Source organism: Juglans regia, chromosome 1, assembly GCF_001411555.2.
Source record: "Juglans regia cultivar Chandler chromosome 1, Walnut 2.0, whole genome shotgun sequence".
Classification (NCBI taxonomy): Eukaryota; Viridiplantae; Streptophyta; class Magnoliopsida; order Fagales; family Juglandaceae; genus Juglans; species Juglans regia.
In genome coordinates, this window is record NC_049901.1 from 40,182,375 (window position 1) to 40,201,542 (window position 19,168).

The 19,168-nt window shown below is 35.9% G+C and overlaps 2 protein-coding genes across 2 annotated transcripts; one reads left to right on the forward strand and one right to left on the reverse strand.

The window, feature by feature from the left end:
• The first annotated feature begins 1,799 nt into the window (after nt 1-1,799).
• LOC109006277 (cytochrome P450 734A1-like) lies at nt 1,800-5,990 on the forward strand. The gene is made up of 5 exons (XM_018985505.2): nt 1,800-2,245; nt 3,389-3,615; nt 3,726-3,973; nt 4,231-4,621; nt 4,923-5,990. Exons 1-5 carry the CDS (start codon nt 1,969-1,971, stop codon nt 5,385-5,387), a joined length of 1,608 nt encoding a protein of 535 aa, XP_018841050.2. The 5' UTR covers nt 1,800-1,968; the 3' UTR covers nt 5,388-5,990.
• A 10,158-nt stretch (nt 5,991-16,148) lies between these two features.
• LOC109006275 lies at nt 16,149-19,037 on the reverse strand. Its single transcript, XM_018985502.2, has 3 exons — nt 18,925-19,037; nt 17,597-18,017; nt 16,149-17,215 (listed from the first exon to the last, which is right to left on the reverse strand). The coding sequence occupies exons 2-3, from the start codon at nt 17,999-18,001 to the stop codon at nt 16,376-16,378; spliced, it is 1,245 nt and encodes a 414-aa protein (XP_018841047.1). The 5' UTR covers nt 18,002-18,017; nt 18,925-19,037; the 3' UTR covers nt 16,149-16,375.
• Between the last annotated feature and the right edge of the window lie 131 nt (nt 19,038-19,168).

The window sequence follows — 19,168 nt, forward strand, 5'->3', positions numbered from 1 at the left end:
TGGTGCATGCTTAGGGCGGCCTCTTTCATTTCCATAGTGAACCCTTTGGGTTAATCATATATACTACTGAAAACAAATAATCATATAGATATATATATATATATATATATATATACACGTACGTGGAGATCATGTTATATATACAATATTTAATGCACATGATATTATATTATCTAGATCAATTAGATCATCCAAGTTAATTATATTCATATTTAAGAATATAAATTTCTCTACTAATTGATCATATTTAGATATGAAAATTTGTATTCACGAGTCGGTTATCATGTGTAGAGCGCTAGCAGATTTAATAATATGCTTACAAGATATAATTTGATCAGTAAGATAAATTTTAAAATTTAACTGATCTTATAAATAAATCAAATATGATTATTTAAATAATATGAATAGTATTATGCTTTAATACATACCGATTTGAGAATAAAATAACTCTTTAGATAGAAAGAAGCAAGAATATATAACTGATCTTTAGATATTTGGAAACAAAAAATGTATAAACCTCGTATAGATGCTACTCGATCGATGGAACTGTTGAATCAATAGATCATATATATGGCACTAAAAGGGTTATACCAAATTAAAAAAGTTGGACAGTAAGTATTTTAGCAGTTAATTAATACGTACGTACCTTTATCGAAATTAATCGGTTAGTTCATAATGTTCATTAATTCTTGACCATATAAATCAGCCTTTATTACAATAATATTCTATATATAATGTGCACATGATCATCATGATTCTTATATATATTAGAATTAATGTCCTCCCTTGATTTACTTCCATAATTTATATCTGAATTTAGTTCCCAAAATAACGTCCCCTCAAATCAGGTAATTCCTTAAAATAGACGAGTTAATTAACTTTTAGTTTAATTTCCATATATCCATGATCCCTTGGAAAAATATAAACGTTTTGGAAAAGTTTACTTGCAAGTGAATTCGAGCACCAATATGCGCTCATCGATGCTGACATGTAAAGCATCCGTTTAATAAAACAATGCGAATTGAAACGAAAATAATTTTCGTGAGAAAGAATATTTTCTTTTTCTCTCAAAACTTTTCTTATTTTTTTTTCTTGTCAATAAAAAAAAGTCATGTCTATATCAATACACAGTTTGGTGCACTAAACTGCTTGTACCTAGCAAAGCTCAAATTTTTTATTCAATTTTTACTCATTAATTCTCTCTCTATCCTCTTAATTGCTAGAAATGAACATTAATAAATTTAAAATATTTTTCTATATATATAATAGAGAAAGGTTTACTGAAGGATATATACAACTAATTACTCATATAGGAAAAAGAAAAAAGGTCAGTTATTTTCAGTCAAAATTTGGCTAAATTGAACTGACCAGCCAGATGCTAATTAATGATCTAGAATTAAAATTTTAGAGAGAAAAAAAAGGAATTAATCTATTTTACAATTAATATTCAAATAATCAATAAAATCATGTCACTCCATTAAAAATAAATTTTAATATTATAAAATTATCCTCTATTTTATATAGAGTTGTAAATTAATTATAAAATAGTTGTAAGGTAATATTTTCCATCTAGTTAAGAAAGATAGCCAACATGCATTTTTCATAAAGCTTATTATGTACACACACAGGTTTTTAACTAAAAAGATAGTAACAGAAGAAGACAAGGGTAATATCGTCTTAAAATGATTAAAAAATTAAAATACCTTCCTCATTCGTTGACCCTTAGAATTCCAATGGCGGCCCCTACGCCGTTGGCCTTGCTTTGCCCCTCCTCCTAACTAAAACCTCTCTCTCTCTCTCTCATCTATGTAGTATTAAAGCCAGCACACTACACAACAAGTAAACAGCATACATAGGCAAAGCAGATAAGAAGCAACTGCTAAGGCTTCTCTGCTACAAACAGACACGAGAGAGAGAGAGAGAGAGAGAGAGAGAGAGGTTTTAAAGAATTCAAAGCTAAAACAAGATATGGAGGAGCTCTTGTCTTGGCTTAAGCTTCTCGTCATATGGGTGATGTTCTTAGTGTTAGTGCTGAAGGTGGTGGTATCGCTTTGGTGGAGGCCCAGAAGAATTGAAGACCATTTCTCAAGGCAAGGGATCAGAGGACCCCCATACCGTTTCTTCATTGGAAATGTTAAAGAACTCGGGGGGATGATGTTAAAAGCCTCCTCTCAGCCCATGCCTTTCTCTCACAACATACTCCCCAGAGTCCTCTCCTTCTACCACCACTGGAAAAAGATCTATGGTATTGCTATTCTTTGTTTTGTTTTGTTTTTGATCAGTCACAGACACACACACACTCACACACTCAAAACCAGTAATTCTTTTTCTTCTTGTTCTTAACATGGCAGGGGTTCATTGCATTAACAATGAGTTTTATTGTTTTAATAAACATTTTGGAGCCATTTAAGGGGTATTAATGTGGGTTTCCGAGCCTTCTCTTTCTTAGCTTTCTATGGCTCATACTTGATAATTATCCTATTCTGTGTGTGCCTTCAGTTATGATGTTTCTTTAGCCGGTTTCACGATCAGTCCTCCAGAATTCGTGACTTTTCAGAGGCTTATTTTTTAGTTAGGGTACTTCTTTTCACACCTTTTCAGGCTTTTTCCGAGCTTAGATGCTTGATGTTGAAGCTCAGATTTTGGACTGTTGCACTTCTTTCTTTTCTTTTCTCTTTCCTCATTTTCTTTTTTCATCCATCCCTCCTCCTCCTCCTCTGGGAAATTCAAGAACGCTTTATGGAATAAGATTTTTTATATACATGTCTCTGACCATTCTAACATTGTAGTGATTTCAATTTGTACTTTTCTCTCCCAAAAAAAAAAAGAAAAAGTTAAAAAGAACCAAACTCCAGAATCCTCATGGTTAAAATTTTATGACTTTGAGGCCCTTGGATGTGGAGTTTCCGTTTTTACTTTTCAGTTTTCTTTTGTCCTTTTTTTTTTTTCGGTTTTGTTTTGTTTTAATAGAAAGGATTGGATTTTGACAATGAGGTTGTGTCTTCGACAGTAGCTCAAATTTTAGTTGTCTTCTTCCCATCTTTATTTTGTTTTGTGCCTCCTCTGTGGGTGTGTGTGTCTGTGTAGGGTCTACACCATCCATGTTTACTCTGAATTAATGGCTGTCATGTTTCCTGCTCATTCCTCTTTTTGCTAACTTGATACTTACTGCTCAAGGATGTGTGGTAGTTCCCTACTTCGTGAAAAGCTTATCTTTTTTTCCCGGCCTGTGTCTGTTCTAGATCTCATTCTAATTACTACCCAATAAACATAATTTTCTTTCCCCCCAAACACTTCCTGATCTCAAAATTTTTCTTTTTTATCACACTAATTAATTATACCATGAGATCAGTAACTTATCATGTACATGTCATTAATTATTTTACAGGTGCAACATTTCTCATGTGGTTAGGACCCACGGTTCGTCTCACCATTTCCGATCCAGACCTCGTCAAAGATATCTTCACCTCCAAGTCAGAGTTTTATGAGAAGATTGAAGCACACCCACTTGTTAAACAGCTCGAAGGTGACGGCCTCCTCAGTCTGAAAGGAGGAGCAAAATGGGCTCACCACAGGAAAATCATCACCCCTACTTTCCACATGGAAAATCTCAAAGTAAGTTCATATAATTAATTTTTTTTTTTTACTACAAAAAGGAAAGAAAAGAGAAAGGTACACATATATAGAGATACAAAGTTTACCATTTGTTGTCGTGTACGTATTAGCTGTTGATACCAGTAGTGGCAAAGAGTGTGGTGGACATGTTGGAGCAATGGCAGCTTGTTGCAATGTCCGAGTTGGGAGAGGTTGAAATTGAAGTTTCGGAATGGTTTCAAACCCTAACAGAAGATGTCATCACGAGAGCAGCATTTGGCAGCAGCTATGAAGATGGAAAAAAGGTTTTCAGATTACAAGCACAGCAAATGAAGCTAGCTGCAGATGTTTTTCAGAAAGTTTTCATCCCTTGCTACAGGTAACCAAAAAAAAAAAAAAGATGAAAGAAAAAAGTCATGATCAGTCTCTCCCTTATAGTAATACCTCTAGTCAAATCAAGATTTATATGTTCTTGATGATGATGATCAATCAATGTCGGTACAAGTCATTATCAGGTGGTCACTTATCTTAATATGCCATACATATACAAATTACAAGTATATATGCATGAGATTAGTGATTAATTAACTGAATGAAAAGAAAGTTAAGATTTTTTTTTTTTGGTTGGATGAACAGATTCCTGCCCACAAAGAGAAACATGAATTGCTGGAAGTTGGATAAGGAAATCAAGAAATCTGTGGTGAACTTAATCGAACGGCGGAAAGATGAGAAAAATAATTCTGGTAGGGATTTATTAATGCAAGAGAAAAGTCCAAAGGATCTGCTGGGCCTCATGATTCAGGCTTCAAAGTCTTGCCCATCATCAAATATCACTGTCCATGACATTGTTGAAGAGTGCAAGAGCTTTTTCTTTGCCGGCAAACAGACCACATCCAATTTGATGACGTGGACTACTGTTCTTCTGGCTATGCACCCTCACTGGCAGGTACAGGCACGTGAGGAGGTCCTGAGGGTGTGTGGATCACGTGATGTACCCAGCAAAGATGATGTTGTCAAGCTTAAGACGGTAAGCTTTTGTATTTGTATGTTGGATATTAGAAAGGACAAAGAATCATGTTTTTGTCTCTTAGCACATGTTTGTTTCGTGTTAAAAACCAAACTGCCACCTTTCGCTTTTATTGTTTCTTGTTTTGGTGGGAACATTTAGTGGCATTCTTGTCATTTTGAAAGAGTTGCATTTGGAAGATCAAGACTCATGAATTAAACCACCTTATTATAATTAAGAGACTTGGGATATATATATATAAATTACAAAAGATCATGTTAATGTACTGGGCCATGATCATGATCGATCATCTGTTGTGCAGCTAAGCATGATCTTTAACGAGTCCCTCCGATTATACCCCCCGGCGATCGCAGCAATCAGACGGGCCAAAGTTGATGTAGAGCTCGGAGGCTACAAGATCCCATGTGGGACCGAGATTTTGGTTCCAATCTTGGCCATCCATCATGACCAAGCCCTGTGGGGCAACGATGCCAACGAATTCAACCCAGGTCGATTCTCCGAGGGCGGGGCACGGGCAGCAAAGCATCCGGTTGCGTTCATTCCATTTGGCCTTGGTGTCCGCACATGCATCGGACAAAATCTAGCCATATTGCAGGCCAAGTTAACGCTGGCAATCATATTGCAGCGCTTCTCCTTTAGGTTGGCTCCAAGCTATCAGCATGCACCGACGGTCCTGATGCTACTCTACCCACAATACGGTGCACCCATCCTTTTCCAATCCCTGTCCCATCCTGATCAGGGCCACAAAGATCAAGGGTCCTCCTAAGATGATGTTGCTATCTCTACAGAGACCCAACATCCCGATCGAGTGTGAGCACGCCTATATATGCTAGCTGCATTAATATTAATGTTGAGTGGGCATGCAGAAGTAGTACCCATCATGATTGCCTTGCCTTTGCATTATTCCTGAGCGAGCGAGCGAGCGAGCTGATCAGAATTATAAAGATATATATAGGAGCTGCTGCTGCTAAGCTAAGCTAAGCTAAGATCGATCGATCGATCGATCATCTTTTAGGGAGAAATGTTTGTGATGTTATTCATGTTGGTATTGCTTGATGACGAGTAGTACTACTGACATCCATGTCCATGGTTTTTTGTTTTCGTTTTTGACCAGAAGAATGTTTTACCCTGGCATGTAACCCCGGGCGGCCCCCCCATGCATGGTTTTTCACCCCCCCCAAGTCCCTTTTTTTGTATGTAAGCTCTGCTTTTAGTTGTAGGATTTAGTAAATGGCTAACAGTTGTAGGTTATATAAAGCTAGCTCCTAGTGGTCTCATATGTATGTATTGTATATTTTTGCACATTTTCTACACAGTTTTGTATTAATTACTATGTTTTCATGAATGTTATTAATTGGTTGGATATACATATATATATGGCTCTCTCTCTCTCTCTCTCTCTCTCTCTCTCCATTTAATTAGCAATGATAAAAAAGAAGAGAGTACTAAAAAAAAAAAAATACTCCATTAATTATTATTTACCAAATGAATGGGATATATATGGAATTGGCGCAATTATATTGCATGCTTGGTTAGGTACCCTTGTGACCACCTAAAACAAGGAAAGACAGCAAAGACTTCAAAACTGCTTAGTTGTTGCCTAATATTATACAAAGGACGTATCTAGCTAGCTAGCTAGGTCTCTTCTTTCTTTTCTTTTCTTTTTTAATTTTATTTATTTTCTGAAATGGACGTTACAACCTATATATATATATATATATATACACATATATTTACGTGGGGATTTACAATTAATATTGAACTCCATGCATGCACTTATCAATGCAAGTGAAGATAGAGATGATGCACATAAAACTTTGCTTGTTTCCCGGGATGATGTTGTTTTATGCTTTTATTACTACTTATAAAATTTGGTTTAATTTGTTGGTTACGAGTTAATTAGATTAATGCATGTGAAGTCCCTTACGTAGAGATTTCTAGGTTTCTTAATTAATTTGTTTGCTTGTTTTTATCTACATGAGTATTTAAGGCATTAATATATATTTATTATAATGATATTATTGTGCGTACTCGATCGATGATCTTCATGATTTATCCACCAAAGGGTTAATTGCATGCTCTAATTTTATATATAGCAATTAAAAATAATGCTGTTCTCAACAAAATTAACTAATATTCCTTTTAGATTTTTAAAAACAATTAATATTAGAATGAATGAGAAATACTCTTTGATTGATAAAGGAGAAATTATATTTGCAAGGTTAAAGGTGCTTAAATCTCGTGTGATTTATATGAAAAATTATTTTTTAATAATAGACTTCTAGTTTTTTCAACAAATATACATAAAATTTATATATTTTAAAGCTGTATTTAGCATTACATTAATTAAAAATAGTTTTATATAATTTTGCATTCGCTGCTAATTGCTTGTTATCATACGTACAATTATGGGGTTTTTATCTTTTTGTCAAATGACCCAAAACAACGTATTTAAATATACACCAAATGCTAGGGTGCACACCAAATGTACACTTTAAATATACACATTAGTGTAAATAAGTTTTTTTTTTAGGTTTTTTTTAAACATCCTTAACAATTATGAAAAAAAATTAATTATATTCATAAAGATTTTTAATCATCCCTATTTCATTGTCATTTATGCGATATTAAATTTAATAGATAAATAAGAAAATTAAATCACTTTCTAGTTATAATTTGATAACACATTCGAAGATAAAAAATAAAAAATAAAAATTTTTAATAGTATTTTTTAGAAAATAAATAATTTATCAGTCATTTAAAATAACCAATGAAATAATGATAGTTAAAGGCTTAATTAAAAATATCTTCTTCTTTTTTAAATGATGGAAAGTGACTTCAATTGGGATATCATTTTTAATAATATAATCAAATTAAAGGCCAAATTACTTATATCTTTATCAACTTAGCATAGTTATCACTAACTTCAAAAATAAAGAAATATATCAACTTCATTGGACCATCACATTTAATTAATCCATCAAACTTCCATGAAATGTCAAAAACACACACTAAATTTCTCTCACTCTCACCCTCTCTACCTCATTGGATGTTTTCGTTTCTTTCTTTCTTTTTCTTTTTTTTTTGGAAAGAATCATAACTAAAACCATGAAAATAATAATAAGAAGAAGAAGAAGAAGAAACTCTCTCTCCCTTAATTATCAATTAGGTCACCAGTAGTTGTAATATCCTCTGTTTTTCTTTGAGAGAGTAAAAGAAAAAAAATAAAAAATTCTTTGTTCCCCAAACATTCTTCAAAAAAGAAAGATTTCATGCATTATGGGAGGGACAAGATAATGCAGATGGGATTCTCCACACTGAAGAGAGAAGTTTCCTTCCCTAGCCTCTTGCATTGGGGGAAGGTTCCCTCTGCATTAAAATAAAACAATTAGGAGCACCCAAATCAGTGAGCCTTGTGTTACTACAAGATTAAAAGCAAGGACAGATGCAGTAACCAAGGCATGAAATGTTCTTTAAAAGCAAAGATAACTGTAGTCCAGCATGCAAATCCACTTTTTCATTTGTTTAAACACATTTTCCTTTATGGGGTTTAGGAGTACTTTGAGTTAATTAATGTAATATAGTTATAAGAAGCTGTAAGATTTGAGAGAAACAACATTTCCATCGTTTTGTATTACTTTTTGGGATCTTCTCATGCTCGATCTTGTGGGGAGAATTAAGCTTTTGATTTTCTGATTTTTATGGTCCCCAGGAAGCATGTGGTCAGATCTCTCACCTCTTCTCTTTGCTACTTGGGGGGGGTACTGTTTCTTAGCTTTTGTTAAAGGAATCGATAACACGCCATGAAAGCATGTGATCCCATCTAGTTTTCAATTCCTTAACCCATCTCTTTCGGCATGTACATGGCCCTTCTCTCCCTCTATCTCTCTCCTTGCATACACACCGTGCGGTATTAATGGCCACCATAACCTGTTTATTCTCCCTTATCAGCTTCCTAATCTTGAACAACGTGCATCAAGGACAACCACATTATTATTATTATTATTATTATTATTATTATTAATTATGATTTCTATTAATATTTCAAGTTGTTGTTATCATCATTCATTCTTTCTTCCTTTCTTTGAGTCCTTGTGGCATTCCCTAAGGGCATGTACCCAAACAGCCAGCTGACAGCATTGCCTTATAGGGTACCCCAATTGCATAAAAAATGAATATAGTATCGTTTCACGTACTCTTTTCTGCATTATTATTTTTTTTTAAATGTGTAACGCGCTTCTCCTAAATACCAGTAATCTATGTTCTCATATCTTAGTCTCAAATCCCTTTTTTTTTTGTTTTCCTTTTTGTGTTGGAGGCTTCTGCTCGTTTTTGTTCTTTGTCTTTAGCATGCTTCCACATCAACATATAGCCACTGTCTCCTTCCAACTTGCTAGATGACAAAGTTTACATTCCAATGTGTCTATCTCAAAAGGTCAAGCTACATTAAAAATGATTACCACTTCGGCTTGTGGTCCTCTTGCCTCTTATATGAGAAAGATCAATACAAATTCAAATTAGAGTTGCCTGAAAAACTTCTTTTGCAAAAACGTTTTGAATTCATAATCTCTTGATTTAAGTGATCTGTAGATATCATGATCTAAACCATTCAAAACAGTAAATGGTTTAAAATCTAGGGAACATTAGATAATATGATTTCACTTTGTGTTCTTTAATTTGCAGAGCATGTTCTTCTTGTGCCATAGAAGGTCCTGAATTCAGATTACATGTGCATCTCTGACTTTAAGGAAATAACCAGACTGTTGACAAAAGGAAGTAGTAGTGGAAGTCCAGTTGTGGTGCATATAAACCAATATTATTCAGCTCCAAGGATGTACAAACTAAGAGCCAAACTATTGAGTTTACTTTTACAAAATAGACTTGAAAAATGTTTGACAGTACTTGAAAATTGAGAGCCATCTGGTTGAAAATCATTATAGGGCAGTCCATGTTATCTATATCCGACAATGTGCCAGCTCATTGCATTATCCTAGGAAGTAAAATGGATTGTTCCCTTATTATGGCCCAAATTCCAAAGCAAATACTTAAAACCTGTAATTAAGGCAAAGTCATCTCAAATGAAAAACCACCATAATAAAGTAATCCCAAATGTCCCCTGATTTTGCACTTGTGCCAAAGCAATTGAGCTGGCTAATGTCTGCCCTTGATTAATGCGACCTTGTCGGTCTGTCATATAACAAAGGGCAAGGGCTCTCTGTTTTGCATGATTGGCCAAATTATGCCCCATAAGCATGGCACTTCCCTATTTTTGTACAGCATCCATATCCCAGTGTTTCTGTTAGCAGAGAGGTCTTAATTAATGCCATATGATTACTGAGAAAGACCTGGTTGTATTGGGCAGTTTGCCAGATGTAATTGCATTAGTTTTTAGGGAAAAGGTTATAATGAGGGCACCCTTCATGGCTCATGCTGATTGTAATGAGACCTTCTCACATAGACATTAAACAAGAAGTGTATGATACAGAAATACAATCAGATCCCAAGATATGCTCCTATCCACACCTTTAAGAGATATTTATCTTTGAGGCCGGGCTTCCAAGACCCTAAGACAATTACTATTTACTGCAACCAATATTTGACAAACAAGATCCATATTAGACTTTCAGATAATGCAACAGGGGAAAGTGCAATTTTTGGTTTTCTTCTGTAAGTTTTACTTTGTCAGGTGCTTTAATTTCTTTTTGATAAAAACATAATACCATGATGAACATTCTGTTGGTGGAAAGAAAAGAATTTGGAAGTATTTGTGAATTTCTATCAAGGAACAGTTGGTGGGGGGGGGGGGGGGGGTTTGGCCTAATAGGGTTGAAACATTAAGAACTTTAGGTCAGGATTTTGGACTGTTAAGAGCACAACTTTCTATCTCTCTCTCTCTCGGAGTCAGAAAGGGGCATGATCACATGGGAGTTCCAATCATGAAGGAAGCAAATGAGACAATGGCAGAGGATTTGGTGGAGCCACATAAATGCATGACTCATCTGTAGGCTTTCTATCTATCAACCCCACTTTTTAAAATCTTTTAAAGCCTTACAAATAAAAAAGAGGCAACTCAGCAATCAATCTCAAATAAATCCAAGGCATCTGAGAGTACTCCACTCACGCATTTACATTGTGTGTCAATTTAGAATGTAGCATCTGCAAAATGAATGACAGCTTGGAACCTTGTTGGTCATTTCAGTGGCCAAAGCCACCGATGCCATTGCCCTTTTAATTAATGTTTGATGAGGATTTTATGTAAACTACAATCTGCAGAAGAAGAAGAAGAAAGGAATCTAGATGTGTTCATTTCCATTGAAAAAACTGATGCCGAGTATCATTGTGATTTGTGCCAACCAGATAGAAGCTGTAACTTTATTTTCGGTTGCCACTGTACTCAGCAATTTAAATATTTTGAAATCAAACGTTTTAAATGTTTTTTTTTTTTTTCTCCTCAACTAGAAATCATGTCCACAAGGTTCTCGTAGTGGGATTTTCGGGTAGAGAACTAATTTTACGGTAAACGAAGGGCTGGGGTTGGGGAGGTTGGTGTATTTTAGGAAGGTTTCATGGCTTTCTGGATTATTAGGAGCTCTCTAGTATGGGTTAAATATTTTCTTGTATATATCCAGTGTACTTAATTACTCTTATTGATATATATATATATATATATATAATATTTTTACTTATATATAAAAAAAAAGTTATATAATGCAAGTTAGCGATTATGTGGACTAAAATGAGGTGATACAAATTCGGAAAGTGGCTGAAAAGTATGCAAATCTTCACCTAAAATTAGACCAATTTACAGCTTTGAGATTCCTATATAAAATGTTGACGCCTTTGTTTTAAGTTACAACTCCCCTCCAAAACCAAACCATTTCTTTACAAATTTTCTTTTTTCAATTTAATCATACGGACCAAATGATTACTGTTACTAAATACCAACTTCTATAAAGCCATGCATTCCATCAACTATTTCATTAGAGGGCTGCTAGAGATACAAAAGAATCACACACACACACACTGATGTGGCACACTATCAATGTGTGCCATGTGTCCATTTTCCCTAGCCCCTTATTCCCCCACTTTCCCTCTCTCCTCCTTCCCCCTTCAGTCGTGCGCCTCACCCGACTCTATCTCCCAACCACAGAAACGCTGCTGGCCACCACCAACTGCCTTTCCCCCTCACAGGTGACCTCCCGACCTGACCCAACCCCCCACAGTGCAACCCCTCTCCTTCTCCTCCTCCCGAAATCAAAGCCCCTCTCACACAGCTTCTCCCTCTCACTGCTACTAGCGCTGCCATCGCAGCCCAACTGCGCCACCGCACCTAGCCCCTCGTCAACATAAGCTTCTCCCCCAGCCACCAGAGCCTCTCTCTCTCTCTCTCTCTCTCTAACCTCCTTATCGGCGCTCCATGCCGGCGGTGCCGCTTGGACTGTCAGCATCTTCTGTCCACCATGAGGTGGTCACCGACCACCATGGCCGGCAGGGGGAGGGAGAGAAAGGAAAAGAAAAAAAAATAAGGAGAGATGTGTGTGCCACATCAGTGTGTGATATTTCTTTGTGGAATCCCTTTATGTCTAATGTTTTCCATTTCGTTATGAGAAATTCTATTTGGAAGTCAAAGCACATTCTCCATGTCGTTGACATGGAAAGACTTGATTTGTTAAAGAAATTTCATATTAAAATCTCTTACAAATCAAGTCTTGTCAAGTCAATGAAATGGAATGTGTGCTTTATGACTTACAAGTAGAAAAATTATTATTATGTGAAAATTTTGTAAAACCCACATTATAGACTTCCCCTTTATTTTATTATTTTATTATCATATTATATATATATGAAGATAAAAATATAATTTCGAATAATATTTCTAATTTATATTAAAGTAAAGTTATTAAATGGGAATTGATATATTTAATCAGATTGTTAATGGTTTTCTAATTTTTGTTGTCGGCGGCTATGGCACAAATGTCGGCAATGTTTTGGTAATTGGGCTAGAGACTGGGCCTAAGAAAATGGCCTAAGCCCAGGGCTCAAGTTCATATCAGAGGACATGATTTATTATTATTATTATTATTATGAAAAGGATGCGATTTTTTTAGTGAGAAAAAGGCGGGGGGACTTCAACCACGATCAGCCAGCCAGAAAACATTTAAGTAATCTTCCCTCACTGAACATCCCAAAGAATCGTTGTTTTCAATTGTATAAAGTTTTCTGAGATTACAAAGACTGTATGTGGTTCTTTCAAACAGTCATAAATTATCAGAGTTTCTTTCAGCTTTGTGATGAGTTCTATACACTCCATTGATTTAGAACCAAGCTGAAGGTGATATTTCTAACAATAAACAACTGCATCAGGAACCAGATAAAACAAAAATCCGATTAGACCTTCTAAACAAAGTTGTAAATAGTTCAATTCGCTATTAGGACAGAACCATATGTTGTTTCATCCTGTGTCTGATCTAAATCCTAATGGAAGCAAACCTTTCCTACGGTGGTTCAAGCAAAAAACTATTCAACCTGGCTAATTATCATGTATATACATGGAAAAAAAAAATTGAGGACTATCAATACTCTGTCAGATCAAATGTAACATTAAATGATTCAGAACGCTGCAATAGAAAGAACCGAACAGACATAAGCCATCACAACAGTAAAGAAAACATGACATAGTTACCTGCTTTACCAGGAGAGTTGGCCAATCTCTTACCGAGCTGAAGAACAACAGATTTCAGGCCTAAACAAACCCGATATAAAGACCTGAATAACTCACTCAGTGGATTATGTATTGCCCATGTTTTGCTGCTTACACAACCTTGGCTAGGATCTCATTTATGCAAACAACTTGGGACAGTAATTGTGTGATATGCCTTGGTAGTCATAGCCTGCTTAGGTGCAAACTACAGGACTGCTCATATGAGTTACTACAATGAGGATTTACCATTTGGGTACATCTATCTGGCCCAGAGTAAGGCTCCCAGCCGGTCAGGTGAATTCCTCATTTTTACACCAGCCAATAAGGATCTGCCACATAAGCATTGCAACAAACACAAGTTTACACCCACATGCAGTAGATTACACTTTTGGTATTTCGATCTCTTCCCCTCTCTCTCCCTCCCTCCCCCCACCCCCGTCGCCTGCAAGCCCCCCCCCCTCTCTCTCTCTCTCCAAGCAAATACTCTCTCCTCAGACAAAACCAGACTCCGATTGTCTCCAAGCAAATACTTGATTGGAGAGAGAGAGAGAGTACCCTCCATCGAGCCAAAGCCCTTAACTCTAGAATAAAAACCAGATGGAAAAATAAAAATAAATCAAGAACTCAATCGATCTCTTTATGAGACCCAACAAAATCCTCCAAGATTTTTACCACCCCAGCCCTCTCTCTCTAATAAATAAGGTAGAGTGACAATTTAAGGTGGGGAGTTTTTCAAAAATTTTTCTTAGAAGATGTAAATAAAAAACTAAGGAAAGCCCGTCTTTTAAGAATCATTTTACTCGTTATATGCACAATAAAGCAGAAGATTAAAGCAACCAAACAAAAGCTCAAACATGGTATTAACCTTGATCAGATTATGAACTTCAAAACAACCCAGCTCAACCCAGAAATTCTGTTCGATATATAAAGAACGAACACGATTGCCCCACTAATCTTTCATTTACAATGAATACCCTAAACCATCCAAAGTAGACCAAGTAGACAAAAAGGGTATACATAGAGGTTTAATGGGCTTCTTTTTTTAGGGGGGTGGTATACAAAAGTAAAAGAACTCCTCAAATTATGCAGCTGTTTGATCTTTGGAGCTTGAGGGAGCGTACAAAAATGGCTGAAGAAGGTCAGGGAGGAGGGCCATATCCTGGCAGATCATGAGGCCACTGAGCTGGTTTTCAGTAGGTGGAAACCAAAACCAGAGTATTTGCTTGGGGAGAGAGAGAGAGAGACGGGGGAGGGGGGGGGGGGGGAAGAGATTGAAAAGCAAATACTAAAAGCGTAATCTACATTGGGTGTAAACTTGTGTTTGCTGCAATGCTTACATGGCAGATCCTTATTGGCTGGTGTAAAAATGGGGAATTCACCGGACCGGCTGGGAGCTTTACTCAACTAATATTAGTCTCCCAAAGAAACAGAGCATTTCCATTAATCAGTTTCATCAAAGTATGAAACTATGATCCATAAGAACACAGCTTAAAAAATTTATGCATTACCCTCGCTGGCAAAAGTTAGCATTGCCAACAGCTTGTGGAATGAGAGCCAAAAAAGTGCTCAGACAATCAAGAAAGAATATTATAAGTCTGAAAACTTGTTCTTTTTCAATGATGTAATTGCTGGTGTCAAGCTTATATTTTAAAACTTTCACAGGCATCTTGGAATATGTTCCAAAAAGTAGATAAATAGCAAGCAATAAGAGGTGGCACCAAGAGCATCAATTTTTGATTGGAGAAGAGAATATCATCACAACAACGGAAGTCTTTCTTTCTATAGGTAAGATAAACAACAACCGAAGTCTTGATTCAATCTCCCAAACTTTTAAGGCTATAACCTTATTGAATTGAAGTTCCAAGCTTCATATAGCTTGTGTTCTTTTTGACAATTCAGTGTAAGCATAAGGAGAGAATACTGCCAGTTATATAGAATTTACCCCCATGTCAAGGTATATGTGATCAATCCAAGTACCAGGCTTTTATTTCTACGTATTCCCAGGCTCAGGTATAAAAAGTAGGAAATTTACATGTGAGACATATACAGACAAGCTGAAGCAAAAGTTAGAAATAAAACCTTCAAGCATCCACATATCAGGTCATCCCGTGGCAGCCACAAGATTCTGGTCTTACATCCTTCAGCAACACAGATATCTAAGGCTCACAGATGGCCTGAAATGGAAGAATGCAGCGAACACAGAAATTAACAAAATCAGCTGATCATCATCAGATGTCCTAATAGACCGAGAGGAAGGTAGCAAACCCCAGAATCAGCTTTAGAAATTTAGGAGTGAGGTGCACAAGCCTCCTACTTCGGCCCTGGAAAATACAGGGGAAGCATCAATAATGTCCCCAAATGAAATTTGTCACACTGCCTAATGCCAACGGTATAGCGATAATTCATTTCAAATGATAAATCCCATGACATTGTCATATAAACATAGAAAGTGAGGAATAGCTCTCTTTCTACTCAGGGAACCGTGGAAGAGAACAATCATATTAACCCCTTTATATGGAACAAAGTTTAATGAGAAAAATGGCATAAAGTGTAGGAAAGTCATAAGCATAATGTTCAGAGGCCCTTGGTGAGAAAATAAGATCCTACTATAAATATAAGAATCATATGTCTAGTTCACATGTCAACTATAAATTCAGATAGTAAAGCAGAAATCTGATCTGGCATATCTCTTTGTATACAATCCTCATTATCTGCCAATTGCTTGCAGCTTTATGGTATACTTCTTTGGTAACATAGAAGATACCAAACACAGAAATAATAGCATGCCTAATAGAAAAAGCACACAATAAAAAAGAAGACAAAGTCTTATACACGAGGATGATCATAGAAACCTTTATTACTTGGCATAGTTTGTGGTACATACAATTCAAACTAGACCACTCTTTATTATAAAACCAAAACAAAACAAAAATGGGAAATATCTCATCTTGCTTCTTACAATGAAGTGAGGCCATTAAAACAAATGTTTATCAGATCCTACAGTAGAAGAAGAAAGTAAAAATGAAAAAAAAAAAGTTTCCCAGATTTTCTTGTCATCTAATTCGAATGCAGGGAGAAGAACTTAAGTTTCTTAGCTCCATTAAATGTTCATCATTTGATATATGGAGTGAAAGACGAAGATTTGTCACCAATTCCTCTTGTTCCCAACTTAAAGGTCCTGATGCATGCAATGCCTCTATAGTGCAACGGTAGGCATGCAACTCTAACCTATGTATTTCAGCTGCTAGTTCCCCTTTTGTAGGAAGGAGACAATTTCCTTCCTCATATTTCCACCAAAAAGAGGATTCAGCATCACTAGAATGAAAATCACCATCCTTAATACAACCTGTAGAAACATTATGGGGCACCTTATAGGAACTGTTGTTAGTAATGCTACAACTACCAACAGAGCATGTAACATCATCAGCATAATTTGATTCTATGTTTGCAAATGAACACCCCACAGTGCCAGTTTGTCTCCTCCTTGCAACGTCCACTTCAGGAATCCCAGTTGTTCTGTTGTTAGGGGAAGCTTTTTTGAAGTTTTCACCCTGCATGTTTCTTGGGAAAGCAACAGCATCTGCCTGCATGGGCAGAGTGGACGAATTAGCAGCCTCCACTCGGTGGCACCTGCCTTCTTTTTCTGTTGCTCTAAATTTCATGGAAACTCCAGTATACTCTTCAGCTTGAGAATAGCAATAGGGTGACCCTCTCTTCAAAGTTTTGGAAGAAACAACGTGGGACTCCTGGAAATTAAATCTGTTCTTAACAGGGAAATGATCATCTTTTACACGTAGATTCATCCTTGTGTTTTTATTCTGAAAGCTTAATTTTAGCTTGCGCTTCAGAGTTGAATTTTTATCACGTTTTTCATCTTCAAAAGAGCCAGAACCCTGCATGCAGAAGCAAAAGAAGCACAAATTCACACATAAAACACATATAAAAGCCCTGTTGGTCAGCACTCACTTGTAGAAAAATTAGAAAAATGTGCATCGATTGCAAGGTAACAAATATTTTCTAAACTAAATAACTTGCCAATTTTTTTCATTCTGTATTTGAGAATGAGAAACCTAGCTCAACTTCACACTCTTTATGAGACTGAAAATTATCTATTTTCTGGTAAATATTAGCAGACGCTACAATGCAAAAACACAAATCAATTGGAAACAAAATGAATGCAACGAAAACTTGAGGAACACACCAAACTGTTGAATGCATTCAACTGGAATATTGGAGAAGAAAGTGCAGATTAAAATATATTGGTGTCAAATTACCTTTCCTATCACAACCCATTTGTCATCTTGCCAAGACTGTCTCGCCCGGATGTCAAACTTGAAGACTTCAAATTCCAGAGAGGATCCAAGCAACCTGACTAAAAAGTGATTTTCCCTCAAAACCTGTGAAACAGTTGCCATTTTCCAGGAAAAGTTGTCAAACACCTCCACAACATCACCGGCAACCCAGTTCTCAGAAACTTCAAGTGGAGGAGGGCAAGGCCTAACGGCCTTTCTGGATACGCTCTCCACAAAGGTCCCACCATTGGCAACCTTGCAGCCATCATATCTGACAGTGTAGTTGTGACTATTAACACAGATGATCTCAGCACAACACCAGGAGCCTGAAGGTACCTCCTTTTTACTCAATACTTCCACTTTACTCCCTTTCTTGAACCTCATCATCACCAGTAGGATTACTCTGAAAAATCCAGTCCAGAACACCTATTGTCAATGATACAATGAATGCAAGAAACTGGGCAGAACTAAAATTATTCAAATTTTAAATTATGAGCTGAAAACAAGATACAATTTCATAAGAAAGGGTAAAAAAAAAATTGATCAAGGAGTCATAGTTTATCAAACAAAATTATGAATTTATAATACATATTTAACCAAACAAAATTACGAACTTATTATTCTCCTGTTTTGATTTATTTTGTCATTTATGATTAAAAGAACACAAGAACCAGATTATATGGGTATGTTATTGGTTTTCTCGGGTCCGTATCAATAGATTATCTAAGATTCAAAATCTTGATCTTTTTCCTTTTCCTACCTTTTCTCAACAGCCAAACAGAGTATCAAGAATAAATACACCTGTAGCTCCTGTAATTTAATAGAGAATACAAGAGACCAGAGAAGAAAAAACACGTGACATTCACTCACAATACACACGACACATATATATCAGAAAATTAAATGAAACTTAAGTTCTGCTATGTTTGGCTGCTCAGAAAATGCACGAGAATTCAGAATATCAAATTTCAAGATTCTCGTTGATCATTTAAAAAAGATAAATATCACTGAGTAAGCTCAATATAATTTCTGCTCAGGTTTTTTACATTAATCATCTAAGGTACAGACAAACAGCAAAATAATGCTAACAGAAAAAACGTTTAAAAGGCAGAGGATTTCCTATCCTTTTCCTCCGTTTTCTCAGCAAACAAACGGAGACTCAATCAAATTGGGCTCCAAATCCAAAATCAGAACTTCCCAGAAACACAATAATATTTATACCCAAAAAAAAAAAAACAGAGAAATTTTGAACCACAAAAAAATCCAAGATTACATGAATTGAATAACAGCGATGAAGAGATGTCACTGACCTTTCTCGATTCTCAGAGCCCTTCCTTAATCACACAAAATTTTCACTCTCCCTGAGATTATTGTTGTTGTTGTTGTACAAGCTTTAATGCTTATTGCTAATTGAATATTTATTTATATTTATTTTTTGGATTTGGAAATATTAAATTATTAAAGAGGAAAATTAGCTTAATAAACAACGAATAAGGTATGCTTTCAATGCCAAGTTGCCAACTGCCAGCTGTCTCGTTCTTATTGGTAAGCCCG